Source organism: Cordyceps javanica, chromosome 4 (genome assembly GCF_051103115.1).
Source record: "Cordyceps javanica chromosome 4, complete sequence".
NCBI classification, from domain to species: domain Eukaryota; kingdom Fungi; phylum Ascomycota; class Sordariomycetes; order Hypocreales; family Cordycipitaceae; genus Cordyceps; species Cordyceps javanica.
In genome coordinates, this window is record NC_139298.1 from 1,504,302 (window position 1) to 1,521,001 (window position 16,700).

Here is a 16,700-nt window from a genome sequence, read left to right on the forward strand (position 1 = left end):
CAAATAGTCAGTAGCTTGTCGGAAAGGTTGCCTAGTTGGCTGTAGGACATGCATGGAGCATGTCAGTAGTCTGGCTTTCTTTGTTGCTATTCGTCAACCTGCTTTTCGAAAAGAGAGCATCTTTCCATTTCGTATAAGCAGCACCCTTGTCTCGCAGCTTACACGCTGCACTGGCGCACGGATAGTCACAATCGCCAAGATGTCAATGCTTTTGTCCAATGGAGACGCAGTATTATGTGCATATATTACCAGGTTATCGAGTTGCCCGGTCTCAACACACTTCTGGGGCGCTACCAGCCCCCCCCCCGACCACGATCTTTTCATGTAATAAATGCCTTTTCTGTCGTTTCGGTTCTCGCTGTCCAACTCAGGTCAGACATGTTGGATGTGAGCGCCTACAGAGTATGTATATCTGGGCCTCGCACGTCAAGGATGGACCATGTCGTGGCCACGACCAGATGTGTCTCGGCTACTTCATTCAAGAATTCAGAAACTACTCCAAAGTACGCTTGCCAAGGGATCTCGACAGGTCAGTGGCCCATCGGCCACCTACCTACCTACCTATCCGTTGGTCACGAGTTGAGTTGCAGTCCTGACATGCCATGCATGAGTCCTTTTTGCCTACACATGTCGGAATTTGCACTTTACAGACCAAAGAATGCTGCAGCTTACCGTCATTCTCTTCTTTTATGGTGGCTGGCTTACTAACGCGGGCTTGTTGACTGATATAAGCCACAGCAAAACCACCGCTCTCATTTTACTGTTCCATGGATACCGAAAGAAGTTTAATTTTTTTGTCCGGATGGAGGTTTGGTCGTCACATATTCACTGTTGTTCATTCCGCCATCTCGTTTGAGGAAAAAAGTAAGAGTGGCACATTTTGCTGAGAACGGGGAGTCTCTGTTGCCATAGACATTTGGCAGGTTATCCAAGAGCAGACCGTCTTGCTGCATGTGAAGCGACAACGCGCGTCTACTTGCTGACGCGTACGGCAAATAAGAATGGTGGAGTTTGACATGTAGACTGTTATTCTGTGTACAAACAACTGGCTGGTACCGAAGTGACTTTTTTTTTCCAACGTTTTGCCGTCGACCATTACATGATGCTGCCGGATCCTGGTGTCGCAGGCCCACGCCAACGACAACGCGCCCGCCCCCTCGCTCACTCAATGAGCCGGCTGGGCAGCCGCTTTCCTGGCCTTTTTCAGCTCCGAGCGCTCCTGCACCAACTCGGACATTTTCGTCCCCAGCTCCGTGCCCAGGCTCCTGAAGCCGGCAACGACGCCGGCGCGGTCGCCCTCGCTCATCTCCTGGCTCATCTTGAACTTGCCCTGCAGCCGGTCGACGGTAATCTCGATGCCGATGATGGCCTTCTTGAGCCGCTCGACGTACGCGGCCGGCGCGTCGGCGATCTTCCACGCGCCGCCCGTGTAGCCCATGATGGACCGCTCGCCCGCGTCGCTCAGGTCCGAGACCTGCCGCCCCAGGAAGCGGCCCGCGTCCTCGCTCCCGCTGTCGTGATGGACCCTGATCCGGCCGTAGACCTGCACCGCGGCGTAGTTCCACGTCGGCACCACCTTGCCCGTGTCGGGCTTGGTCTCGGTGTAGAACTGCGGCGTCACGTAGTGCTGCACCGGCAGGTTGAACAGCACCAGCACCTCGTGCTCCAGGCGGCCGTCGTCGGGCGAGCGCGCGCCGGCGGCGGCGGCGGCGGCCGCCGCCACCTTTGCGGCCTCGATCAGCGCCTTGCTGTGCGGGTTGGCCCGCGCCATGTGGCCGCGCAGGGTCCCTTGCTCCGTCTCGCTCGTCTCGTCCTCAATGTCCAGCAGGAAGGGGATGTGGGAGCACTGGATGAGCGGGAAGCTGTCCGACGGGAGCGCCGTGGTGAGGATGCCCAGAGGGTTCTCCCGGATCAACCGACGCAGCGTGGCCGTGTCGGCATCCGCGTGATCAGAGCGAAGATACATTGGTATAAACGATATTGACGTCTGCGAGGATTCAGAAAACAAAGTTCAAGCCTGGGTGACGTGAATGATATATGTGTCGAACCCTCGTATGATTTCTACGCCCTTGCCTTGCATACGCGCAGCATGTCGGAGCTGGTGGGGAAACGGGTGTTGCGCCGTGTACGGCGTAGGGCGTGGACACGGCGTGGGCCGGAGGGCTCCGGACCAATCCGAAGAGTTGGAATTGTCAATCGAGCTAAACCAGAGGAGCAAGCTTGCGGTTGTGACATCACTAAAAAGATATGGATCATAGTGTGCCATTTCTTGTCACAACAATTGTCATAATTCCCGTGTAGCCTTTCCAACGGCTTATATACGTATCGAGACCTGAAAAACTTGGCTGCTCTCGCCGGTCGCGCAATTATGATTCCCTTTTTTTTTTGAACGCGTTTGCTGTTGGCAAATACCCTTGCATTTGCGCCAGCTCTCTCGCATCTTTCGCAGGCAGGTCGCCGTCCAATTTCGTGCAAGCTCCGATCAATGTCTGCAGGTCACCTCCATATAGTGACAGTCTTTGCTGCAGGGGCTAGCCAAGCACGCCCTAGGTAAGCGGCTATAGAAGTCGGCCGCCATGAACCAGTCATTGTATGCACCGATCGCACAAGACGTTATTATCATTAGAGCTATCAACCAGGGGTCTGCCTATGGAGTGAGTGGTTACCGCAATCAAGTCGACGAATTATCGGCGGCCGCGGCGACCGATTCGGCAGCTTGCGTTTGAGGGCTGAGCTATTATAAGTCGCTCCTCGAAACTCTCATCTCCGGAAAACCCCTACGTGATAATCAGAATCAAGAGGGCAAGGCTTGTTATACTTTTGAAAACTCGGTCGAAGCCGCCGAGTTGCAGAACCGGCGTCATTGCAGGCCGGCACCTGGACGTTCAATGACTTTGCTGTGAAATTTGACACCTTTTTATCACTTTTGAGATGCTTGTCGATACCAGTTCTCAGAATTGTACGAACCGTACTTACTTAGGGGTTGTCGCTGCACCTGGGTAAAGGCAGTACCTACTAGACGCCTAGGTGTCAGTGTCTCCCGGTCAAGTCAGTACTTGCCGGCAATTAGTGAAACGAGCTTTTTTTTTTTTTTTTTTTTAAGAAAAAACACGTCCAAGATGTGCTTTCGTAAATTATTCTCATTTCTGTACACATCAGTCCGCGGTCCTCTTTTCAGAAACTTATGCCAGCAATGCGAATAAGTCAGTCACATCACGCCATGCGAATCCTGGGCTCTCGAGGCTGCCTTTCACGGTCGGCCATGAAGCAGCCTGGCATGCTTTCGGTAGGTGATTGTATCAGTATAGCCTTTACCAGCAATCGCGTTCGATGTGTGGCGTCAAGGGCCCCCCCCCCCCCTCCTTCCTCCTCCCTCCTCCCTCTTTCCGTCCGTTCGAGCTAGTGGCGGTGGGATTCAGTCAGTGTTAATTCGGACAGACCGAAGACAGATCGAGAAGTGATGCGATGCAAGGCGCGTCTGTAGCACGGGAAGAAGTTCCAATCATGCAGCATAAAACCACCAGTCACTAGTTCTATGATGTGTCAGTCATGATGAAGCCAAGCCCTCTTCGGACATTATCTTTGTTCGATGAAGCCGGGCGGCCAAGTGTAAGTACCTGGAGCCGTGCTTGGATCGGCGCCGGCATCCTGGCGATGCAAAACCGGCGCAACCCCCTGGGCGGCAGCAATCCAGGCCGCGCAGATAAACTTTGCTGTATCGATTCCGTGCAGAAATCAAAAAACGCCATGTTTGCCTCCTGCGACAAGGGTACTGGTATTGTGGCTTGCCAGCTGTAAAGAAACATTGAGGCGGGTTTCCGCTCAAGACTTGTAGATCCGACCGCGGAGCAAATCCGTTTCCGCCAAATGATTTACATGACCCCTATTGGCTACGCTTAGGTCTCTTTTCTCTCTCACACATGGCCAATCTCTCCTTCTTGTTTTCTCCAAGTGCCCGTTTACAACGTCATGGGACTCTGCTCGCAAGTCGGCACTTGCGGAGTGAGTGGCTGGCCCGTCGATGGCCTCCTTGGCACTTTTTTTTCCCCTTTGTCCCCTTGTGCGGACACCAAGCTGGCTTATTACGTATTGTTCGTTTTGGACGGTCACGTTCGTTCGTCTACAGGAGCTAGTAGCGGCCCGTCACATCTGCATCTTGCCGCCGTTATTATAGTCTCAGAGGCTCTGTCTGCCCTTGCTTGTCCGCTGCAGGAGCTCACAGATATTGGGAGGGGGGCGGGGGACGCGAAATTCGGCACGCAGGATGATCTGCCGAGAGAATAAAGTTGGCAACGGCTATTACGGCTAGTAACGGGACACTGCGAATAGCTCTCTGGTGTAAGCGGCAGGATCCGCATTGTGTGCTGTGCAACGTGAGTTTCTGCCCGACCTTCTTCTAGACTTGATCTTGTCTGCTACCAGCCGTGCCTTCTGGCATGCCGAAAATGGACATGTCGGCTCTGGATAGATTCCCAGCTGGACAGTCCTACTCGACGCCACATTACCACCAGCATCGCGACGGATCCTGTTTTCTAGTCGCTCGCCCTCTTCCCCACGTTGATGTTTTAAAGAGTCAGTAGCTTCCTCACCGATGTGGAACTCTGGCTGTTTATGCCGCAAGCATATTGACGGTTGGGCACCTCAAGACCTGTTATAGAATGAAGGTGTGGTATACGGGGACCCACGGGATCTTGCGACTGATGCCGCAAAACAAAGTATGCATGTCCAACCGACGTCATTTCGCGGGGGGGGGCGGGCATTTGGGGGTGATACATAGGTACGTCTAACTAGTGAACAGAATAGTAGGGCTGCATCTAGTTGCTACTGCTTCCCTATAATCGCTGCATTTTGACCATTTCTCTGCCATGGCAGACTATTTTTCTTACCGCTCAGTGATGAAGTCCCTACTTTGGTAACCAACGTCACAGCTGTAGCCACACCCAGGCTTTGAAAGCTCGGTCAACCGCAGACGACTTCCACGCACATCACACCCCTTCTATAAGCTGTCGCAAAAATGAGACAATCAAATGCATGTGAGCTTTCTTGTTGGTGTCCACATTGACCGCTAGTTCTTCTGCATAGACAAAGAAAACTCCATCATGGGCTGAGCGCGCGCCGCAGACTCATTGGCCGGCTCCCTTCAGTTCCTGACCAGTTGGGCCCTGTGCGACACATCTATGTAGTTGATCCTACGTGGCTCGTGGTGCTGAGTGTTCTGGCAAAGGACTGAGCATTTCAGCGAATAGAGATATAGACAACTCCACGCGCCGAGAAAACAAGACACCTACCTACACCGCGTGTCACACGACTGTTTTCTCTGCTCTCCACGGCCGGGGAGGATGATCCAGCCAATCATGCAAGCCGGCTTCGTTCTGCTGCCTTCGGGCGCCCAAGTGATAATTGGTCGGGGTATACAGTTATTAGATTACTGCTAGAATATGGCCGGCGAAAAAAAAAAGAGGGTGGTTGTCGATGGAAGCCTGCGATCTGAATGGCAGCCATCAGGCCGCAATTCCATACACCCAGCGCAGTTTACATTCATATATATATATATATATATATACATACCTTGCCATCTCCTCGGACTTTTACCGCTTCACCAGAATTGGAACCCAGGGCAGCCCAATCTTGACCTTCTACCCTCACATTCATCGGTACCATTCCTGAGCAGACTACTGTCCGCACAGTAAGTATCCACGCAGATGGTCCCCTTCATCGCGCTGACATCCATCTTGTATCCGGGGCCTTGTCGCAATGTCCAGCTCTCAAAAGCAAAAACAGACCTCAGACCAGCAGACAAGTTCTGTGGCAGCGGGACACAGTACGTCAGCCTCAGCAGCCACAATAGCACAACCTCCAACTGCTGCAAGAGGGGGGGGCGCGCAGGGACAGGCCGTCACCGAGGCCCAAACCTGCGGCGACTTGACAGAGGAGAACCCGCGACAGACTCCCGTGGCCGTGGGGACCGAGCAACAGTCGAGTGACAAGTTGTCCCAAATCGTTTGCACAAGGTAATTTAATCTGCTTGCTGTCAGTTGATACCCGAATCCAATACTCATGGACGACATTAGCCAGACCGATGATCAAGAGGGAAACATTAGTCAGACCGATGGTCAAGAGGGAAGCTCGGGAGAAGAAGAAGAAATCTCGTCCGACAATGTTTCCGACGAGCCCTGGGCAATCTCCCAGTTTCTGGAGGACTATGACAACGTTCCAGTTTGGGACCGTACGCCGCATGCATCCAGGCGCGCAGCAAAGCAATTCCACAGGGCCAGAGCCGTGTCCGTCATTCGTGACGTCTTTTCTTATTTTCCCATCGCGCCGCGCCGATAGCACTCTTTTCACTGTCGGCTTTTCGTGTCACCATTTGGCTTCTTATTGTTCGAGGATGTTTCATCTTCCTGGGCGGCATCAACACTTATATATACCCATTTACCTTAGACATTCGGCGAGTGGTTCGCGGTTGAGCCACCGTACACGAGTACTTGAATTTAATTCTCATCATTTTTCAAAATAAACTCAATCAATCACACCAGCTGTGTGACTCGGCTGCACAAGATGCGTCGCGGTTTGTTCGTCTGATTGTGGAGCGTCAGGGCAAGGGCATATCGTCATCCTGCTGGCTGTATGTAAGGCTGAGGCGGCTGTCAGGCTGTCAATGCCAATCCCCGTCTGAACCTCACACCTCTTCATTTCTTATTGGCGTTTTTCAACGAGCGAGCCCAAGGGCATCACATCTGCGAGCGTGCCTAACACCGGTCTTCCCGAATAGGAAATCCTGAATCGATGGCCCACTCGCCTCCGTGAAGATCTTAGCACCGGCCCCGGCTATTAGTACTGATATACTCATCGGGCATTTGCCAGTACCTAGCCAGCCAGACGTCGTGTATTAGTGTTCAGCTCGGTGCTACGCTACGGCCATGGTCGGAGAGCCGAACTGGACGAAAGGGAATACGCCCGGCTCCGAGACTGACTTGAGAATGACGGCAGAGTCACGCAAAATAATCCCGTATATAGAATCCAGTGGTTTTTGAACTCACTTTCGATACCCCTAATAAGGTGGCGAGTGACCTCAATTCACTATGTTAATACTGATTAAGTGTGGTGAGGCAGGACGCCGCGGCCCCACTAACAAGCAACCTTGGGTGCTGTTGACTCACACCGTTTCTTATAAAACCTGCGCTATCGCGCCTCAAACTCTCACAATATGCCACAGCTGGGACGAACACAATTGACACAAAATGAAGCCAAAGGTTATCGAATTAGATGGTCGAACGGGTGAGGGCGGCGGCCAACTAGTGCGTGTCGCGGTCGGCTTAGCAGCACTTACTAGTCAACCTGTCAAAATCACCCATGTACGAGGCAACAGAGAGGGCGGACGTGGTGGTGGTGAGTTTGCTGCTATCTTTGATATTTTAAGAAAAAACCGAGAGGAGAGAGGAACTAACTGTTTTCCAAGGCCTCAAGGTTCAACATGTGACGTCTATTCAGTGGCTAGCAGATGTTACCGGCGCAGAAGTGCAAGGGTTAAATGTTGGGTCCAAGACACTCACTTTCGTCCCCAAAAAGGGCCCAGCAGATCTTGCCGGTCGCTCATTCGACATCAAGGCGGAAACAGACGCGGCCAGTGCACTCCTGATCCTGCAGGCGATATTCCCGTTCATCTTGTTCGCTAGTGATGGCAAGGGCGAGCCGCTGAGCATTACCATTCATGGAGGCACCAACGTGCAGTGGTCTCTGAGTTATGAGTATTTTGACCAAGTCTTGATGCCCGCACTAGAAGCGCGATTCTGTATCCGAATAGATAGGAAGCTCAATAAGCGCAGCTGGAACTACGGCAAAACATCACCGGGGTCGATAACGCTCACGATACAGCCCGTACCGAAAGGCGAGAAGTTACATTACAATCCGCCAAAACGATACGTGTATCCCGCGTCGTACAACATCAAGACTGTCCAGATCAGCATTCTTGCTCCCGGTTATGCCCATGAGCAGCTTCAGAACCAGCTTTTCCAAAATCTAGGCGAGCTGTATCCAGATGCTGACCTACAGGTGAGGCTGGTCGAGGATTCTGGCTCTGATCAAAAGTGGAACGTGCTTCTTGTCGCAGAATCTCAAGATGGCATTCGATGGGGTAAGGACATCCTGCGCGGCATGAATAAGAAGATGAGATCATCGGATACCTTTGTGAAGCAGGTGGCAAGCTCGGTTTGTCGCCACCTACATGAGGAGATACTGCTAGGAGGACAAGTGGATGAGCACCTGCAAGATCAATTGGTGGTTCTTCAGGCGCTTTGTGACGGGTATTCGTCTTTTCCGCGGGGTGAGGACCCGGTCGATGCGGAACCAGAGGCAAGCCTTTCGGGGGCTGTTGACAACCTCTCGCTGTCCGGGGATCGTGTGCGGAAGGATAAGACGTATGATCCGTTTGGTCATGGGTCGATGCATACACAAACGGCGCGCTGGGTGGCTAGCCAGTTGCTGCCAGCCGCCGAGTTTTACAACAAGGGAGACTTTGTGAAGGGAGTTGGGTTCTCATTGTAGAGGATGCCAAGAGGAAAATTGGCAAAGTCTAGCATCAATGTACGATAGGCCGTTGGAGATGTGATGAATTGGTGAGGATGACCTACGTAGCGGAAATTACAGCAGTCCATCACCCTAGGTACTTACTGAGAATGTAGGTACCTGTGTCAGGGAACGCTTGCCTCGGTGCTGTAAGTCCGCCTTTCCAGCGTCAAAGAATCACAGAGGTCGCTCACCAAGGCTCCTGAATAGCGCTGAACTTATCCGTGTAGGGTACCTGTACTCCGTAAAGTACCTGAAGTATCACCTAACAGGTTACAGTGCAAGTTCGGCGACGGAGAAACTCAGTTCTCCACATTAACAACTACGTGGGTACACTCGCCAAGCAAGCTGGTTGCTGTGCCAGAACGACTCCAAAGAAATTTAGACAGCGGAGGTCGAGCTTGCAAGCACGTTCAGCGAAGCCAGGCATCACTACCTCGGTTTTTTTCGCACATTGCACGGTTTCTCGCATCATATTCGAACCTGGCACGAAAATGCCCTTGATTCTTCACAATGTTCCCGATGAGGAGCGCTACGTCGGTGACGACGGCCTCACGCGCCCTTATGCCATGATTTTTGGCCAGTAAGTACTGGCGCCCCCCGTTGGCCACGACGCAATACTCTTTGTGCAGCCAACACTCATCGCTAACATTACCACGCGGCAGAAATGAAGGAGGCCCTGCGACCGGCACGCGCGCACGACGGGCCGTGGCAGAAACTGGCTCTTTCGGCAAGTCAACACGGCGCTCGCGCTCGCGTACCGGCACGCCAGCCAGGGGCACCAAGGAGAACCCGACGCTCGCCGCAGCCGACAAGGTCTTTGGCGACTGGCTGTCGAAGCAGAACATCAACAGCAGCAGCAGCAGTACTACCGGCGGCGGTGGTGGTGGCGGCGCCTCGGCCAGAAAGTCCGCCGGCCAGGAGGACGCCGCACCAAAGCGCACGATACAATCCACGCCCGTCGAGCTCACCTTGCGCGGCTACCGCTCTTCGGCGCAACAGTACGCCGCCATCTGCCACTACGAGGAACTGGCCGGCCCGGTCCTCGAGGACTACCCCCGCGACCCCCCCACGACGCAGCGACGCTACAAGTCGGACCTGCGCGACCCGGCCTACACTCGCCGACGCAACCTGACGCCCGACGAGCGCGCCCTCGTCAATCGCGCCGACGGCGGCGAGCACTGGGTCAAAGTGACATTCGAAAGCACCGAGGCTGCCAACGCCGCCATGTACGCCAGCCCCCAGCGCATCCTGGGCCACCTGGTCTACGCCGAGCCCTACCGCGGCGTGCCGCTCGCCAGAGATGAAGCCTGCCCGGACACTGGCGATTTCTTCGGGGACGGTGTTGCTCCAGGCATGGGTGGCCTGCCTAGATCCCAGAGCGTCCCCGCCAATGTTGGCGATGCCGGTCCCCGACGCATGACGGCCGGGGGCTTTGGCGGCGGTGGCGGCGGCGGCGGCCTGCCCCAGTCGTTTAGCAGCCGACTGCTTGACCTCACCACCGGGCCCGAGTCGCGCCGAACCAGCGACACTCTCGACACAGCCACGCTCTCGCCGTCCCGGGCTTCAACTGCTACTGCCATTGACCCCTTCAGCGCCAGCACCAACCCTGCCGGCGCCGCCTCGACTACCGCCGCCGAGCCTATCGAGATCCCCCCCGAGGACAGCATTTTCTGCCGTCGGATACCCACGGCGCGCCGCGCCCGCCTGCTGCCCGCTGAGCAGGCGCTTCTCCCGCAGCAGTCAGTCATGCAGCGTTTTGTTGGCGCCGTGCCGTTCATCAACTGGTTCGGCGGCAGCATGATTGGCAACGAGGTGCCGCGCACCGAGACGGGCGAGTTTGACTGGAACCGCGCGAGCCTGTACTGGAAGTTTATCTGGTGGCTGGACGCGACGTTTGGACTGTTCAGAGGCGACATCTACAGCATCGATAAGGACGACTGAGACACAGCCGCTGTCAGTTTCTTTTGACGCACACATTCCTCGGCGGCCGAAGCGTCTGGAGGCTAACATTTTACGACAAATTATTTTATCTTTAATTTTCTCTGCATGCACATGGTGGAAAGGGATGGAAAATGTTGTTTCGGACTACATTTGGGCGTTATTGTATTTTATTTTATTCTTTACATCTTGATAGATGGGACGGCTTCCCTCCTGTTCTGGTGTTTTTTGGCATACATTCACAGAATAAGACTACTCTTGCGCGCCCTCAGTGCGCGGCATTCATGGAAACAACAGCCACAAAAATTTGTTCGGGTTGTACATGTAGCGGAAACTTTGAGACTAACTATACAGGATGCAAAAACAGTGTATCAGTCCTTCAAGACGCCGTGTGAAGGGCACGATTGAATAAATCAGAACAACAGGCCAGCTCCCAAATCAAAGAATAATGAGAAATGAAATGACACGCGCAATATGCCAAGACTCGTCCAACGTGCAACACTTGCAGACGAGTAATAAGCGCTGAAGAAAAAATATGATAACAAAAAGACCAAAGATGAGCCGCGATTTCCGTCGACTTGGAGGATATGCAGACTTGTGCATTCCACCACCGACAAGACGCCCCATCATGCCGCTCAAGATCCCCATCCCCCTCCAGGTGAAGTGTCGTATGTTGGTATGACACTGTCGTCTTGAGGCTCTGGCGTTTTCGACCACGATCGCCTCCCACGGTCGTCACCCTCGTCCTCTTCTTCCTCGTCCTTGGCCGTGACAGTCGGGTCACCATGCTCCGCGGTGCTGTCCTCGCCAGCCTCCTGCGGCTGCACGTCGCCGTTGCCGAACGCGCCGAGGGAGTCCTCGGTGATCTCCATGGGGGCGCGGCGGATGGGCTGCGGCGAAAAGGGCCGCGCATTGCGCGGCTTGTTGAAGTCTGTCGACGGCGCCGGTCCCTCGGCGTCGGCGGCAGGGCGCGAGTCCGTCGTCGCCAGCGCCGTCAGGGACTGGTACCGCTCGGGGTCGGTGAGGAGGCTGTCGCTTCTAGCGTGGCCCCCACGCGATGAGTCCGAAACGGTGTCGGGCAGGATGCTCTTGGGCGGCAGGATCGAGAAGAGCTTCGCGCCGTCGCCGCCGACGCCGCCGCCGAGCACACTGCCACCCGCGTGGCTCGTATCCGTGTCCGCCGCGAAGAGGTCCTGGCCCTTCTCCAGCAGGTCCTCGAGGCCGCCACCCGTCCAGCCCTTCTTGGCGAGACTTTCGAATATGTCGACCTCGGCACGGACCAGGCTGCAGCTGGCGTCGACGATGCGGGCGCTCGTGTCCTGGCTCTCGCGCAGCATGGTCCGCGCGTGGTCCGCGTGCAGCGTCGACATGCCGTCGAGCTTGGCCGTGAGCTCGACGAGGTGCGCGCGGAAGCGGGCGACGTCGCGCCGCTTCTGCCGGTGCAGCTTCAGGCCGTCCTTCTCCAGGCGCTTGACCTCGCGGGCCTGGGCCGTGATCTTGTGCTGGTACGTCGCCTCCTCGTCGTCAATGACCGACTGCCACTTGTCGAGATCGTGCAGCAGCGGCACCTCGAACGAGCGGTAGACCGTCTCCGACAAGATTTGCTGGTGGTTGGCGATGAGGTGGTGCAGGCCCGAGGCGGCCATGAGCGTGTCGGCGGTGCAGGCGCCCCGCGTCGTGGTGAAGCTGGCCGTCATGCTGGCGCCCGCGGCCGCGGCGCTGATGGGCTCGGCGCGGGACTCCTTGAGGCGGGCGCACGACTCGAGCGCCGTGCCAAAGGCCGACGCCGCCGTCGACAGCGTCGCCAGCGCCTGCCGGTAGGCCTTGGCCGACGCCACCAGGTCCGAGTAAGCCTCCTGCGAGCGCTGCAGGTCGGCCTTGGTCAGCACGGCGTGCGCGGGCCGCGGCGGCGGCGGCAGCGGCAAGTTGAACTGCGAAATAGGGTTTGCTGTCGAGGCGATCGAGTATACCGGGGACGAGGGCACTGGCGGGAGCTGCGACGGCGATGGCGACACCGGCCGCGACTCTTGGGCGGATGGCATCACGGATATTGTGGTCGGGTCTCGAACAAGGGGCGCTCTTCGTCGTCTGCGATTTTTTGTTTCGTCTCGTTCTAACGTCTTTCGTCTCCCCTCCCGTCTCAACCGTGGGCGTGGGGCCGGGAATTCCTTTGTTTTGTTTGATATTTAATCGAGCATGGGGTAGCTTTATGGAGGGGAATGTATCCAGCGGCGCGGGTGGTGACAACCGTCGCCTATTCTGCCAATGAGTTCTCGGTGATTCAACTTTTGGAATGGTCAGATGTAAGAAACGAGCAGCGTCATTATTTCAGAGAACAAAGAGATCAAGCAAAATTGTCAACGCTGTCGACGAACTCCTGTCTGCAGCGAGTGGTAATCAATTTAGCCTGTTGCTGTGCGGGCCCCCGTTCCTTGCGGGTCTTGAGGCAGCGTCACGTCACCTGGCAGCTGTTATCTGCATTAGCGGGACTCCCTGAACAATGCAGGTGATTTGCATCCAAGACTAGCGGGCGTGGGTGATCAGGACTGGGTGGCATTAAAAGATGAAGAAAATCAACACTATCCTTTATTAACATTCTTGGCGTTTATTTTCCTTCTGTGGCATGTACTACCCTTGTTTCTTCATGTGTGATCTTATACTCCGTCGTCCATACTCTTTATTAACTAGAGGCAATTTCATCAGAGCTTGGCTGGCAGATTTCCATCAAACCAGTGTTGACAAGGCTGCCTGACAAATACCAAAGAGACATAATGAACACCTTACACGAGGTCAAATTCCGAGATTGTCTTCGGTCAAAAAAGTCACTAATTCTAGTCACAACACACAAAATTGCCATTTCAATCCATGCAGAGCCTGTAGAAAAAAAGGCCACTGTGACTCAAGGCTTCTCTCCAGGGTATCTCGCTGTGAGCTTGAGGGTGCTACGTAATCCGGGGACAGGGCGACAGCCAAATAGCAACCAAAGTCTACCTAGCCTTCATAATTATTGACAGGTGCCTAGGGACCTATAAGCCCATCAACTCCTATACAGCAATTTCTCTCTCACGTTCGGGATATCACATTGACTAAGAAGCCGCTGCAAACAATATAAAGGTTACTTCGAACGAAGCCTGTATAGGCATGTATTTACCCAAAATGCTCGCCAATCGAAATACAATATCTATACTCGCTTTCAATGCCCTGTATTTATACATTAAATGTACCCGTGCTTACTGTTCCAGAGTCTTGATATCAAAGTGCCGACTCCAGCCCAAATCGAGCGCCCTGCTCATCGGACCACAACCCCAAGAACATGCGCGATGCAAGAATGGTACAGCGATCTCCTCCTGTGCTCTACTCAGAGGGATCAGTCTCGCTGCGATATGACCTGCGTCGATGTCGCGGCCGCCAGCTGCTTGCAGCCAGTAGCAAGTGCGCAAATCGCGCCATTCAACCCACTCGACAGCCGGCATCACCATGTGCTTTCGGCAGGTACTGCAGTTGAGACCCCCCGAGTGCTTCTGGTCTCCAGCCTGGATAACCAAAGCGCGTAGCTGGTGCAGCTCGTCAGGAATATATTGTGCCAGGCTCTCTGGCTTAGGGATTCGGTAACAAGACCGCAGAGCCGCCTCAACCAGGCTCGGCACATATCCCTGTTCTGTGGCGATTAAATCCTCACTACTTTCGAGTACCACTTCCGCGCTCTCACCAAGCTCTTGTCTGGCAAACTCAACAGGAAGCCTTCCCGTTTCAAATGACAAGGTAAAGCTCGATGTACGTCGGCCCTTGGAGGTCGTAAGCTGCAGTGGTGTCTGGCCGAGGAACCTTGCCAGAACTGTCGGCCGCATGGAACCGATGGGCATGCTGACGACATAATCGTGTACGTCCATATTTCCATCATCCGCAACATCACCGATGGCTCGGTCTGGTTGCGCAAACGGGTTCGGGAACAGCATCAGTTTCTTCAAACGCCCAGTGGGACCAATGAGGTCCAGAAGTTGCGGAGGCAGGGCGCGTAGCTTATTCTGGGCCAAGTTGAGCTCTCTCAGATTGGTCAACCTTGCGATGGATGCCGGGATTTCCGATAGCTTGTTGTCTCGGAGGCTCAGAACAGTGAGAAAGGTCAGGTCGAAAAGACTTCCTGGCAAACGTCGCAACCTATTCCTAGCGAGATAGATCTTGAGCTCCGGGTCTTTTTGCTCAAATGCGACATCGCGAGAGACCTGCGGGATGCACGACAACTGTGACAGCGGGATGATCGTTTCGTTTGAGATATCGTCCAAGCCCATTGACCAGAAGTCGATCGATTCGTTGCCTTGCTCAAGGCATTCGCGAATCTTCTCTTGAGCCATGTGCTCGGCCTCAGAAAAGGTGGGAGCTGGCGGTCGCTCGAGGCGTGGGAACTTGCTATGAATAGGAAGCTCCATCATATCGGGCACACTTTCACTGTCGGTTGCGCCATCACTGGCTAGGAAAACGCCACTATCCAGATGCCTCTTCAGGGTCCGTTTGGGTCGCGGTAAGACTTGCTGGGTCTCGCTGAAGGTTGAGTCCGAAGATGTTGGGAATTGCTGATACCACGATCCAACATATTTTCGCTTACGGCGGCCGCCAACATAGTTATCCAGGCCAGGATCGTCGTCGCTGGAGAACACCGCGGGGTCACTCGAGTTGTATAAGCCGGGCGCTGTGGTACCCGTGTTTGGATGCACTGGCCTCTGGCGTTTCCGAGAACCCTTAGCAAAGGTTTGTGACTGCTCATTCCAAGAAACGGCGGGAAGTGCCGGAAGCGTGGGTTCCTCAGCCATAGCAGTTACTTAGCCAGCTAAATTATAGTATAGAGTTGAGAAAGTCAACCTTGCCGGTCTTCGTCTATATAATATAACTTGCCGGGGGACGCGTCGAGACGCGATAAAGTACCCGCACGTGACGCTTCTCCAACTCCCCCACCTCATGATGCGGGGCTTCAACGTTGTGGCCCAATTCCAGGGTCTTTATTAGTGCTGGCTTCTTGATTCGAAATCATTTGCCTGGTAAGCGTAAACTCGGACGCGCCCGGACGCGCCCGTATATATATTTCACTTTTAGGTTTACCAATGTTCATTCTCCAGGTCCGATTACTCCCCTAATCGTGGGGTCGCAGATTCTCACTTGATGTTATACATACCAACGAACTGCACTCTGTGTAAGATCGGTGGCAAGGTTCGAACTTGCTTCGATTCGTTCAGCGTCATCCCATTCTATTTAGTCCCAATCGTCATCGTCATCATTGCCTCTTTACCGACCAGAATTTCCAGTTCTAATAGTTTTTCCGCCTGCGAGTCGCTCTTCTTCTGCTTCCTCGGCAGCCTGCCGCCTCTTTATGATGCGCATGTCAGATTCTGGCACAGCGCCAACCTCTACTAGCATATCATCAATATTGCGCATTGTTACGCGCACCCCGCCAATAGTCATGAGCGTGACAACCTGTTTCACGATGTCTCCCTTATTGTACACCAAGATGGTGGGACAGTTGCGGTCGGGATAATTTTCGATGGCCTGATTCGCGCGGATTTCGCAGAATTTGATGTCGCCGTACTCTTGTGCCGCCTGTCGCCAGAGTTCGGACAATACGCGTGACTCAACATTGGTGCCCATACTCGATGTGAGATTCACAAAGACGGGACCTTTTTCTGAAGCTTCCGTGACCTCGCGTTGGTAGTCTGGTTTTGATATCGGGTAAACGCTGCCATGTATAGACTTCTTTTGCAACTGGTTAAGCTCTGCCATGCGCTTTTTGCGGTATTCTTCGAGGAATGCGTCATCCTCTTCGTCTTCGAGCTCGTCTAGCTCGTCTAGATCTTTGCCTTCGAGTCTGTTCTCGTGTGCAAGTCGCCTGCCTTCGAGAATCGCTTCCTCAATCATTGGCGTGGGACTCGGCGGTTTCTCCGGAATAACTCCATGTTTACGAAGGATATCATTCCTGTTGTGTGTGTCAGAGAGTGTTGCAGCTGATTGCGTGTTTGGGCACTTGCCATTCTGTGTCTGCGTTGGGGTCGTCGATTGGCACTGCTATTCTCTGTTCCGAGGGTGCTGCCATTTCGATTTTCGTGTCCGATTGAATGGAAGAAGCAAGAAGCTGCTGTTTCAGTATGCTGTAGCCTAGGCAGAGCTCACGTCACTGCGAAAGCTCATTCCCCTCGCTGGCGCAGACT

General features: G+C 54.3%; 6 protein-coding genes across 6 annotated transcripts; 2 read left to right on the plus strand and 4 right to left on the minus strand.

The window, feature by feature from the left end:
• Nucleotides 1-1,165: 1,165 nt before the first annotated feature.
• V2A60_006337 (FMN-binding negative transcriptional regulator) lies at nt 1,166-1,966 on the minus strand (the record flags this gene model as incomplete). The annotated part of the gene is made up of 1 exon (XM_083257631.1): nt 1,166-1,966. One exon carries the CDS (start codon nt 1,964-1,966, stop codon nt 1,166-1,168), a length of 801 nt encoding a protein of 266 aa, XP_083113757.1.
• A 4,091-nt stretch (nt 1,967-6,057) lies between these two features.
• Nucleotides 6,058-8,544, plus strand: V2A60_006338 (RNA 3'-terminal phosphate cyclase-domain-containing protein; the record flags this gene model as incomplete). Its single annotated transcript, XM_083257632.1, has 2 exons — nt 6,058-6,226; nt 7,460-8,544. 2 exons carry the CDS (start codon nt 6,058-6,060, stop codon nt 8,542-8,544), a joined length of 1,254 nt encoding a protein of 417 aa, XP_083113758.1.
• Nucleotides 8,545-9,059: 515 nt separating this feature from the next.
• V2A60_006339 (uncharacterized protein) lies at nt 9,060-10,509 on the plus strand (the record flags this gene model as incomplete). The annotated part of the gene is made up of 2 exons (XM_083257633.1): nt 9,060-9,148; nt 9,231-10,509. The coding sequence occupies 2 exons, from the start codon at nt 9,060-9,062 to the stop codon at nt 10,507-10,509; spliced, it is 1,368 nt and encodes a 455-aa protein (XP_083113759.1).
• A 632-nt stretch (nt 10,510-11,141) lies between these two features.
• V2A60_006340 (uncharacterized protein) lies at nt 11,142-12,548 on the minus strand (the record flags this gene model as incomplete). The annotated part of the gene is made up of 1 exon (XM_083257634.1): nt 11,142-12,548. One exon carries the CDS (start codon nt 12,546-12,548, stop codon nt 11,142-11,144), a length of 1,407 nt encoding a protein of 468 aa, XP_083113760.1.
• A 1,188-nt stretch (nt 12,549-13,736) lies between these two features.
• Nucleotides 13,737-15,314, minus strand: V2A60_006341 (leucine-rich repeat domain-containing protein; the record flags this gene model as incomplete). Its single annotated transcript, XM_083257635.1, has 1 exon — nt 13,737-15,314. One exon carries the CDS (start codon nt 15,312-15,314, stop codon nt 13,737-13,739), a length of 1,578 nt encoding a protein of 525 aa, XP_083113761.1.
• A 469-nt stretch (nt 15,315-15,783) lies between these two features.
• On the minus strand, nt 15,784-16,585 carry V2A60_006342 (thioredoxin-like protein; the record flags this gene model as incomplete). Its single annotated transcript, XM_083257636.1, has 2 exons — nt 15,784-16,468; nt 16,521-16,585. 2 exons carry the CDS (start codon nt 16,583-16,585, stop codon nt 15,784-15,786), a joined length of 750 nt encoding a protein of 249 aa, XP_083113762.1.
• Between the last annotated feature and the right edge of the window lie 115 nt (nt 16,586-16,700).